We start from the raw sequence: 12,398 nt of genomic DNA on the forward strand, positions 1-12,398 counted from the left end.
GTTTGATGCCAACATATAAGTGTCCAATATAGTCTTAATGTTTTTAGCTTCAGATTCTAAAGCCATACTAAACAGTATAGTATCATCTACAAATAAGGAATGGATGACATGAAGATCTATGTTCAGAATATTTATACCTTTCCATAGACCTTCATTCTATGCTTTCTTAATGGATCTTCTTAATGCCTCAACCAAGATAATGAATAGAAGAGGTGACAAAGGATCTCCTTGCCTTATACCTTGGGTTGAAGGGAAGAAACATGTTGCTGAACCATTAACTAGCACTAAATATCTAGCCGCTAAAATACAACCATAGATCCATCTACCCAGATTTTTCCCAAAACTCATCTTGTAAAAGATATCCAGAAGGAATTCCCAGTTAACCTTATCATATGCCTTCATCATATCTAACTTAACGATTACAATGGGTATCTGATGAGTAGAAATTGAATGTAGAGCCTCATGAGCTACAATTGCACCTTTTGTTGTCTCTCTACCAAGTACAAACCCACCTTGTTCCATAGATATGATTTATGGGATGAGATGATGCAACCTCAAATAGATAGATTTTGTGTAAATTTTGTAGATCGTATTGCACAAGGAAATAGGTCTAAAATTTGAAAATGAACTAGGAGTTTGGACTTTTAGAATAAGAGAAATATGAGTTGCATTAAATTGTGGCAGAATTATACCTGATTGCTGAGATTCATCTAATGCTTTGAGTAAATCAAAACAAATGGAATTCCTACACTTTTGGAAGAATAAAGCAGTGAATCCATCGGGACCTAGGGCTTTGTCCGAAGCCATAGAGAAGATCACTTTTATGAGCTCTTCTAAAGAAAACTACTTCATAAGACAAGCATTTTGATTTGGTGTTATGATAGAGAGAATGGATTGTAATATTGTATGATGAGGATTTGAACAATGCTCTGATTGCAAAGGAGGTGCAGTAAGGAGCCTAGAGAAGAAACTAACCACCTCTTCTCTAATATATTTTTCACCTAAAAGTCGAATACCTGATGTGCTATCTGAAATGGAAAAGATAGTGTTCTTAGCCTTTTTGGCCATTGCTGAGCGGTGGAAAAATATTGTGTTCTGATCACCTTCCTTAAGCCACAACTCCCTAGACTTTTGTCTCCAATAAATTTCTTCTCTAGCTCATAACTCCTCCCACATAGTTTGAATCTCCTTTTGATTAGCGAAGCTAATGGAATCCAATCCATTTTGAATGATATGCTCATTGATATCATGTAATTGTTTAGACACAATCTCCTTTTGAGAAAAAATGTTTTTGAGAACAGAAATATTTCGCTCCTTGATTTGTTCTTTGATGTATCTCATCTTTTGATAAAATCTGAACTAAAAAGTTCCTTCAACTTTAGGGGCCTGTTGCCACCAAGTTTGCAATAGGTTTTGAAAATCTAGATGTCTAAACCACATAGCTTGAAATTTAAATGATGTTTTTGTGGTAGATTTATGTTGTGCACTTTGCAAATAGAGACTAATTGGAAAATGATCAGATTCTGACCATGGTAGAATATCAGATTGGATTTCAAAGTTTTCTACAATCCATAAGGCAAAAACCAGGAACCTATCTAATCGTATAGCAATTTGAAATTGATTTTGAAATTTGTTTGTCCAAGTGAATGAGCCTCTTGATGGAATAATGTCAATGAATGCATTATCTTGGACAAAATCCTTAAAGTCCTCCATAACTTTGGAAGGTGGTATATAATGAATCCTTTTGTTACTTGATTTGTCATTATTAGGGTGTAAATGACATTTTAATTTGAGGGATTATCATTATACTTTTAACCTCTATCACAACTCATGGCTCTTCCTCTGTCCATTATTTATTTGACAAGATTTGATTGTCCTATCACTTGGGTTGCTTCCATGTTCTTTGGGAAAAAACTTCATTGTGCTCAATGTTTGAGGAGAGGTGAGATGTTTGGTTGTAGTGTTTTGGAGACCTCCCTACCTCTCTATTTTTCCTTGTGAAGGTCTACTATTCTATATCTTCTTTCATATGGCTATTACTTAGGGTTGTTTTGAGGATCATTTCTTTGCAAGCTTGTGATATGTCACTTCTTGATGCAAATGACTCTTTATTCATTTGATAACATTGCCACAAGGTATAGAGACATCTATATATCTATATCTCTTTGCCTATATCTCTATCTCTATCTCTCCATATTTCTTTTTCCATGTATCCCTCTACCTCTATCTCCTTATCTCTCCATCTTACACTACCCCAATATCTCTCCCTCTATCCCCCTCTATACATTTATCTTTTCCATCTCTATTTATCCCTCTTTCCCCTCTCTTTATCTCCCACCTCTCTCTCATCTCATCTATCTCTCCCTCTACTTATTGCAAACATAACATGACACTGTTTGTAATGGAGTCTGATTATCTTCCTAATTCAAAGTTTTTCAAGTCGTATTTGGATCCCTTTAAGTGTATGCATAGTTGATTTGAAGATTTCACTTGTCCATTGACACTATTTGACACACAACATTATTTTCTAAATGGCTTAGCAATTGACCTTATTTATTACATAAAAAAATGGTAAAATAGATCAAATTTTCCCTAATTGACCTTCCACATCTTTTCGACATACCAAGTGCACACTAAAATACAATTGCTAGTTATTATATCATCATATATATATATATACCCCATAATTAATAATATTATTTTAATCTAATATATATATATATAATTTTTTTGTTTTTCATCTATTTAAGTGTTAAACTTAAATTAAAAACTTTTCTAATTTTTTTAATGAACATTTTTACATCCCATATAATTTTTTATAAACATTGATTTACATCTTTAAAATTCCTCTTCGACTATTTCACTTCAAAATCACATTTTAACTAATCGACTTATGAAATGCATAAAACACCATTATCTATGAGTTCTTCGTATTTTTGAAAGGAAGTTGTCTTTTGATAGGTGAATAGTATCAATGGAATATTTGAACAAGTAGGAGGACAGGTGGTAAGAGTAGCAACAATGGCTACATGCATATACAGTACACGTGTAAATCCTGTTACCACCGACATTGGCCATGAACACCCTTGATAAGCAGATGTCTCAAACTCAAGAGAATCAGTGATCACAATTTATAGTAAAATGGCAGGAATAGGAACGTGTGCTCCCCACTATGCCTACACAGTGGTGTATGTGAAGGATGTGAGCAAATCTCTTGATTTCTACTCCAAAGCCTTTGGCCTCACTGTTCGCAGGCTCGACCATAGCCGCAGGTACATTAAGTTACTGCTCATAAAATGTCCTCTCTTCTCTGTCAAAATGTTTTATCATGCATTTTTCTTCATATTGATTCAGCTTACTTTCTGTTCTGTTTCCAAAGAATATCATTCATTTGAATTGGTGTAACAGGTGGGGTGAACTTGAAAGTGGAAGCACTACAATTGCCTTCACACCCATTGAACAGCACGAGATGCAGATAACAGAAAAGGGGGAAGAGCATGATAGGCTGTATGATCATCAGAGGAACAAACTGGAACTATGTTTCACATATCATGACCTTGATTCTGCTTTCAAGGTATTCACTACAGTTTAAAAGTTGTTTTGGGAATTGGGCTTTTTTTGGTTTACTTTTTGGGAATGGAAAAAGATTTGAGTAGTTTGAATATGGGTGTACACAGCGTGCAGTGGAGAAAGGAGCTGCATTGGTGGCAGAGCCAAAAGAGAAAGAATGGGGACAGAAAGTGGGTTATGTTCGTGACATTGAGGGTCATGTTGTACGATTGGGAAGCGTGGTTGTGGAACCCAAACACTGATTATATATTTTCTTAGTTTCATTTGTTAAATTACAGTGGATCTTTGAGTTATACATGTTCTGTGGGTTATATTTTCTTAGTTTTATTTGTTAAATTACAGTGGATCTTTGAGTTATACATGTTCTGTGGGTCTCTATTGATCAGTTATGGCTCAATTTATCATACATTTCTGAGTATTTTAATTTGTTCTTTAATTTTCTTGTAAATATTGATTGCAGTGGATATTTGAAATCTTCCTTTAATTGGCTTGAAATCTAAGCATGGCATTCTAGTAGTCTACTCTGAACAGAGAAAATCAGGCGACTTGAAAAAATTTAGACGAAAGATGTTTCTGCGGTTGGAAGTTTTGTTTTGTTTATTTTTTAATTTGATAAATTAAAATAAATAGTTTGAAAATTAATATTAAATATTTAGAAAATTAATATTAATCTTTATACTAATAGGTTATAAAGCATGAGATTACATTAATATTTATATTGATTGGTTTAAATGCTTGCTCCATAGATAGATTAAGCACACTTGGCTCGATCAGAGTTTTTAGAAAAAAAAGTATTTGTTATAAAGAATACTTTGATTAAGCATAAAATAAAACATCTACATCAAGATCATATTATAGTATCATTCAAAATACATTCCATATATGTACATATACATATACATCATAATATATACAATACTTATACTTAATATAAGTATAAGCATGTGTATATAAATAAATCAATTTAATTTTTATTTTTCACAAATGCTTATACTTATTTTATTTTTCACAAATACTTATACTTAATATAAGTATAAGCATGTGTATATAAATAAATCAATTTAATTTTTATTTTTCACAAATAGACTCATTTTTATCTTCCATAATGTACCATTATTTTACACAATGGACACACATATAGACACAAAAAATTAATTAATTTAATATTTAATTAATTACGTATAATTAATTTCATTAATCATGTTAGTTCTTTATTATTCTCAAATTAATTAAATCACATTTTAATTAATTACCTTTTTATTAATTAATTTATTAAGTAATTATATTAATTAATTACCTTTTTATTAATTAATTTATTAAGTAAATATATATATTAATTACCTTTTTATTAATTAATTTATTAAGTAATTATATATATCTCATTTTTAAAATTTATTTCAATAAATTAAACTCAATTTTTAGGAATATTTTAATTTAATATGATATTTTTACAAACCTTTTAATCTCCCTCATCAAGTTAATTTTTTTTTTTTTTTTTTTGATAAAAGTGGATAGAAACACTGAACTATATTAAATTTTAAAAGTTTTTTACAGTAACTGGAGGGAATCTCTCCAGTAAGAAAACCCTTTAGTATTGCTTAAGTAACACAAGTCTATTCTACCCAATACCAAATGCCCATTGGCATAGTACATCAAAAAACCCATCTCAATTACATAAGCCGCATTAGATATAAAGGAAGCCGCTAATAGAAGCATATAGAAGGAAGATTAAAGTATGATCACCGAAGGATGCATATCCATTGTTGCCAAAAAACACCAGTCTGAAACTCAATTTTTAGGAATATTTTAATTTAATATGATATTTTTACAAACCTTTTAATCTCCCTCATCAAGCTAATTTTTTTTTTTTTTTTGATAAAAGTGGATAGAAACACTGAACTATATTAAATTTTAAATGTTTCCCTCCAGTAAGAAAACCCTTTAGTATTGCTTAAGTAACACAAGCCTATTCTACCCAATACCAAATGCCCATTGGCATAGTACATCAAAAAACCCATCTCAATTACATAAGTCGCATTAGATATAAAGGAAGCCGCTAATAGAAGCATATAGAAGGAAGATTAAAGTATGATCACCAAAGGATGCATATCCATTGCTGCCAAAAAACACCAGTCTAAACCACCCATCTTTGAAACACAATTTTCCAACCACTAGTTAGAATTATACCACATAACAGAAATGAAACCATAATCAGACACCCTGTCAAAATAAACATTGTGATCAAGCATAGCAGAACCCACACCAAAGAAAAGTCACACCAAATAAGGAGGTTGATGAAGACTACAACTATGCCCTTCTTTACTTCAAATATTCCAAAATCGAAGAAGGGATCTCATCCACACTTACCTCCCGCATATTAGCATCACTGTCAATGGCTAAGTTAGCTAAGAAATCTACAATCTTATCACTTCCCTATAACAGTGGGAAATCAAGAAGGAATCAAAAAAGTCTAATTTTTGCAAAATATGATCAAGTATATATTGTAATTGCCAACAATTCGACTTCTTTTTCATGACACTTTGAATAATAACCATAGAATCACCCTCAATTATCAAGTCCTTAATTCCCAAAGATATAGCCATATCCAAACCAAAGAACAAAGCAAAGAATTTTGCACAATTGTTAGACTTGAAACCAATCGCATGACAACGAACCTGAATAAATCTTACCTTATGAACATAAATTACCATACCTACCCCTGCCAGGCCAGGGTTCCCATGAGAAGCACCATCAAAATTCAATTTAAAGTGCCCTTGCGGAGGATGTTTCCAGCAAGCAAAATTTCTCTTACTTATAGCATTAGTCTTATTTAAAATAAATCCATGAGAAGGTAAGACTGATAACATTCTCCAAACTCGAGTTACCCTACCATCCCAATGAGAAAAAGAGGTAAGGGTTTCCAAATTCTTATAGATAAAAGACAAAGAAACTTCAGAGATGGAAGATTCAATCCTCAATAAAACCTCAACCAAGGAAGAACTTGTTTGTTTAAAAATCCTATTATTACGCTCTAACCAAATATTCCAAATCACAATAAATGGAGAAATAATCCAAAGACATGCATAGAAAGATGAGGCAAACAGGAGAGGCCAGGCTCTAAAGAGGGAAAGGAGATCCTTACCAATAACAAAGGATAGATTAAGCTTTTCAAACAACCACTGCCAGCAAGCATAGGCAAAATCACAGTGAAGAAATAAGTGTGCAGAGGATTCTAAATTTTTATTATAAAAGAGACAAGAAAATACTGCAGTAATACCCAACCTGTCCAACCTCATTCCTGTAAGGACCCTATCCTGCACTGCTAACCAAGCAAAAGCACCAGCCTTTGGGAGGCAAGCCATATGCCAAAATAGCTTGTATGGCCAAGTAGATAAATCTTTAGCAACTAAGAGAGAATTATAGCCATCCTTAACTATGTACTTACTAGAGATATTCCTTGTCCAAATAAGCTCATCGTCAGCATCAGAAAGAATTATTACTCTCTTCGCCAACATCTTTTCATATTCCAATTTCACATTTTGATCAATATCTAAAAACTCAATTGATTTCCATTTTGCCACCTTAAGATTCCCACTATACTCAATTTCAAAATAATCAGCCACAAAGACACCCCAAAGGGAAGAAAGAGTGGAAATTAAAGGAGACCAATCCCTCGAGTTCACCAGAGGGGGATGTCCATTCCAAAATTCCTCCCAAAACCTGACCTTTCTACCATTATGTACAATCCATGAGAGATGAGGCAAAATCATTGATCTACATTTACATAGAAAATTCCAAATAGTTGAACCAGACGGTAAATTAGAAACTTGAAAAACATATTCTCTTGGTCCGTTACTTAAATATTTAGCAAACATAATCTGTGCCCAAAAGGAGAATGGTCTCTCATACAATTTCCAAACCAACTTAGCACCTAAGGCTAAATTCTGACTTTCTAGACTCCTAATGCCTGTGCCCCCAAGGTTTTTAGGCAAACAAACTTTATCCTATGCTACCAGAGGGAGTTTCTTCTTACCATCTTTATTATTACTCCAAAGGAAGAACCTAAGAGTATCTTGCAAACTAACAAGAGCCGCTTTCGGAGACTGCAAAATAGACATGAGATAAATAGGAACAACATTTAGGACAGACTTAATAAGAACAATCTTACTAGCCAAAGATAACCATCTATGATTCCAAGATAGGATCCTTCTAGAGATAGCTGAAATGATCTTATCCCAAAACTCAACTCTATCCTGCTTAATGAAGAAAGGTATACCAAGATAAGAACAAGGAAGATTTCTAGATGCAAATCCCCAAAAAATCTTCAATCTATCTTGAACCAATTGTGAAGCATGAAGGAAAAAAATCTTTGACTTATCAACATTGACTCTCTGACCAGAAAAGGATGCATAATTCTGTATTATCCCCTTTATCACTCTTGCCTCGCCCAAAGAGTCCTGACCAAATAACAAGGTATCATCTGCAAACAAGCAATGTGAAATGCTTTGTAAAACATTCTAAATCCTAATTCCCTTCCAAAGCCCTCCCAACTTAGCGACTCTTATAGCCCAACTGAACATTTCAGCTAGAAGAATGAACAAGAAAGGAGACAGGGGATCCCCCGGCCTCAAACCCCTAGAAGAGGAGAAAAAACCACAAGGGGAGCCATTAATTAGAACCAAGAACCTTGCAGAAGAAATAAAAGCACGAATCCATTTCACCCATGCCTTGGAAAAGCCCAATTTAAGTAGAACAACACACAACGCCCCCCATTCTACTCTATCATATGCTTTCATCATATCTAATTTGAGGATCATGGTCGGGATTCTCTGAGTAGAAATAGAATGCAGAACCTCATGTGCCACTATAGCTCCCTCTGTTGTCTCCCTTCCTCGAACAAAACCACCTTGTTCTAAAGAAATGATCTTAGGTAGAATTTTAGCCAACCTTAAAGAAATAGCCTTGGTAAAAATCTTGTACAAAGTATTACATAAAGCAATAGGGCGAAAATCAGCAAATGTCTTGGTAACCTCTTTTTTAGGAATAATTGCAAGCATTATATTATTAAGCTCTTTCAAAATAGACCTATTCCTTCTAGCTTCCTCAAGGGCCAATAAAACATCATTTCCCACAAAATCCCAGCATTTCTGAAAAAATAGAGTAAAGTCATCCGGTCCTGGAGCCTTATTAGGGTTCATTGCAAAAACAACATTCTTAACTTCATCCAAAGAAAAAGGAGACATCAACATTTTATTATCTCCCGAAGATACCAAAGAAGGAATATTAGAAGAAATGTTATTATGAAGATCTCCATGCTCCGAAGACAATAGTGACTTAAAAAACCTAACTGCCTCTGAAGCAATATCCTCCTATTCTGTTAAAAGTCTACCATTTGGACACTCAATACAAGATATCCTATTTTTACTTCTCTTAATTTTTGTTGAAGAGTGAAAAAAATTTGTATTTCTATCACCATCTGAAAGCCAGATCTCCCTCGATTTCTGTCTCCAATAGATTTCTTCTCTGGACAAAACTTCTTCAAGCTCTACTTTTAGCAATTTTAGTTCATCAAAAACAAGAGGCACCATACCATGTTGAATCACATGTGAATTAAGACATTCAATCATATCTTGAATCCTTTGTTTTTCCTGAAAGATGTTCTTAAAATGCAAGATATTCCATTCTCTAATATTAAATTTAAAAAATCTCAACTTCTTAGCAATTTGAAACATTCGGGATCCAGAGCAATAAGGAGCAGAACTCCACCATTTATTGAGAAAAGGCAAAAAGGAAGAATCTCTAAACCACATAGGTTCAAATCTAAAAGGTGACTTAAAAGGAGCTTTATCTTCCAGAATTGATAGGGAAATTGGAAAATGATCTGACCCCAAAATTGGAAGAATAGAGGAAAAAAATTTGAACTCTGAATCAATCCAAAGATCTGATAACAAAAACCGGTCTAACTTTTCCGCAATTTGAGAAAAATCTCTTCGCATATTTGTCCATGTGAAAATCCCATTCTGAAACTGACAATCAAAAAGACCCATGTCCTTAATGAACATCCCAAAGTCTTCCATAATTTTTTTATTAGGAAGAATACCTCCTTTCTTTTCTCCCAAGTTAGTGATAGCATTAAAATCCCCCCCAAAGATTATAAAGGGGCCATGCCTTAAAGGGGAGGAAATTCTCTTAAGATCTCCCCATAATTTAGTCTTCCTTTGAATACCAGAAGGAGCATAAATATTAAAAAGCCAAAACTTAACCTTCGAAAGCTTTCTTTTAACTAAGGCCAACATCCAGTTTATAGTAGAAGTAACTAGCTCAACCTCAATGTTATAGTTATTCCAAAGCAATGCCAAACCCCCTGACGCACCACAAGCTGGAGAGGAGAGGAATTCCCACTTTCTCCAAGAAGAAAAAACCAAATCAGCAGACTCCTTTGACAATTTTGTCTCTTGCAACATGAAAATATCACACTTAACTAAGTCCATCTGGGACTTAATTAACCGCCTCTTGTTAGGGGAATTTAAGCCCCTAACATTCCAAGATATAATTCTCATTGCTCTCGAGGGGAGACCAAGGCTCCCCTCTTTCCTTTAGACGAAGAAGATTTTCCTTCTCCAAAACTACTTTGAAGATTACGCTTCACAACCCCCGACCTAGTCACTGGAGGACTGATAATAGACCTCTTACTCCTCTTACCCTTAGGAGTACCACTTCCTTTCATAGCATCACCAAGAGAAACCAAATGCTTCCCTTTCCCAACACCAAAAGAAAGAGACAAAGTCTGCTGAATCCCAGCATCAATTTCCAATTGAGTCTTTCGATTCTTTGGAGGCCTAACCCTACCAGGAGAAACCACAGATGAAGCCCTAATTTGAGTAGTTTGAACAATTGGTAAAATCTTACTTGACTTAGGAGAAGTCATGGCTAAATTATCTATGATGCCCACTTCTGATGAGGCCAAAACCTCAAAAGGGTTAGCAGATGCAGAAATAGGAAGGGTCAATTTAATTCCCCCCAAGTCATTCTCAATGGAACAAATAACCCTATTCATAATGTCCTCATCCATCTGATGCTCATGATGCTAATTTTATTCCTATTAATATTTATTTTATTTTTATCCCTCATTTCTACCTCTCCAACTCACCAGAGAACCATCATACACCTTTTCCTTTTAGTCAACATGTCACATCCTTTAGTATAGCCTTTACACTTTGCGAACCATCGTACACCTTTTCCTTTTAGTCAACATGTCATATCCTTTCTTATAGCCTTTACACTTTGCCATTTTTCCCTCTTGTCAAAAAGACTGTGTGTTATATCCAACTTAGTTCAAAATCTTATCTTATAAATTGGAGTCCCCTCCCTTCACAAATCATCCACTTCCACATTCTTATATTGTCAATTTGATTGCATAAACACTTTATTTTCCAATCTACATCCCCCTTACCATGTCAAAATCTTCGTCTGGATTCATCATCCACTTCCACACTTCCACATTGGATTCATAATCCACTTCCACACTTCCACATTGGATTCATAATCCACTTCCACACTTCCACATTCTTATGTTATCAATTTGATTGCATAAACACTTTATTTTCCAATCTACATCCCCCTTACCATGTCAAAATCTTCATCTGGATTCAACCATACTTTGTTATGCAAATGTGAGAGCAATATAGGCATTCATTATATTCAAATCAAAATCTTCATCTGGATTCATCCATCCATTGTTATGCAAATGTGAGAGCAATATAGGCATTCATTATCTTCAACCATCTCCCAATATTAATTTGTCAATGACATTGGGAGCATCATAATTGGGAGCATCATAAGGGAAGCAATGGTCATTTGTTTGTTTGTTTTTTCTCATAGCAACAGGATCATGAAGAGGAGGAAAAGGAAGAGGAGGAAAAGGAAGAGCAAATGACATTGGGAGCATCATAAGGGAAGTAATGGTCATTTGTTTGTTTATTTTTTGTATTTTCTTTATTGCTAATCTTCCTTGATATGCTTTGAAATGGTTAAATTTGTATTCTTATGGTTTGACTTATTATTGATTTATATTGATTACTAATGATGTAATGCCTGCCAAAATACTCTAGAGAAATAATCCAAAATCTACTAACAAATGGAGATAAAAAAAATTTATAACATCCATTACTCTAAGTTATCACCATCATACATCAATTCAACATTAACTATTTGCAAGATCACATGAAACAACATGTACCTAACCATAAAAATAAATTATGCAAGTGAATAACTTCATTTAAGTATCACTTATCTCCAAACATACTCTCGCATACATAACCACTCCCTAGAGTATATTAGCATCACTACTTCACATCATCTAAACATAACACTTATCTAGAAGATCATAAGCTACCATGCATATAACCAATTACTTTCTATGCATCTAGATTGATATTAATACATATGCATAACCCATCACATTACATTTCCTCAAGTTCTTTTAAAACACTATTCAAATGTATCTTAGTAGCATCTTGATTCATCAATCACTTAATGCATCATGAATCTAAATGAATTTATCCTTCTTCTTCATATAGGACTTGTTTATTTCATTAATTGCAACCATTATACATCTCATCAAGAATACTATCTATATTCATATGCAAGGTTATAATAATAAGCACTAATTATCCTCCAAATAGGATACCATCCTACCAAACAATTTCAAGAATTGTATTTAATATTATAAACATAATTTGATCATTTAAATATAGTATCTCAATCCTAACATAATGAACATTTTTTTGATATGAATCAAGTAACATAAGTACATAATCTTATTTCCT

The 12,398-nt window shown here is 33.6% G+C and overlaps 1 protein-coding gene across 1 annotated transcript; it reads left to right on the top strand.

The window, feature by feature from the left end:
* Positions 1 to 3,105: 3,105 nt before the first annotated feature.
* On the top strand, positions 3,106 to 3,927 carry LOC131028592 (uncharacterized). The gene is made up of 3 exons (XM_057958904.2): positions 3,106 to 3,272; positions 3,409 to 3,574; positions 3,678 to 3,927. The coding sequence occupies exons 1-3, from the start codon at positions 3,142 to 3,144 to the stop codon at positions 3,810 to 3,812; spliced, it is 432 nt and encodes a 143-aa protein (XP_057814887.2). The 5' UTR covers positions 3,106 to 3,141; the 3' UTR covers positions 3,813 to 3,927.
* Positions 3,928 to 12,398: the final 8,471 nt, after the last annotated feature.

The sequence above is a fragment of the Cryptomeria japonica genome, chromosome 8 (assembly GCF_030272615.1).
Source record: "Cryptomeria japonica chromosome 8, Sugi_1.0, whole genome shotgun sequence".
Taxonomy (NCBI): Eukaryota; Viridiplantae; Streptophyta; class Pinopsida; order Cupressales; family Cupressaceae; genus Cryptomeria; species Cryptomeria japonica.

Bases quoted from the DNA above. Each gene is read 5' to 3' on its own strand.
- LOC131028592 (XM_057958904.2), top strand. From the start codon at position 3,142: ATGGCAGGAATAGGAACGTGTGCTCCCCACTATGCCTACACAGTGGTG. The intron at 3,273-3,408 runs GTACATTAAGTT...TTGGTGTAACAG, and splicing joins AGGCTCGACCATAGCCGCAG to GTGGGGTGAACTTGAAAGTG. The intron at 3,575-3,677 runs GTATTCACTACA...GGGTGTACACAG, and splicing joins ACCTTGATTCTGCTTTCAAG to CGTGCAGTGGAGAAAGGAGC.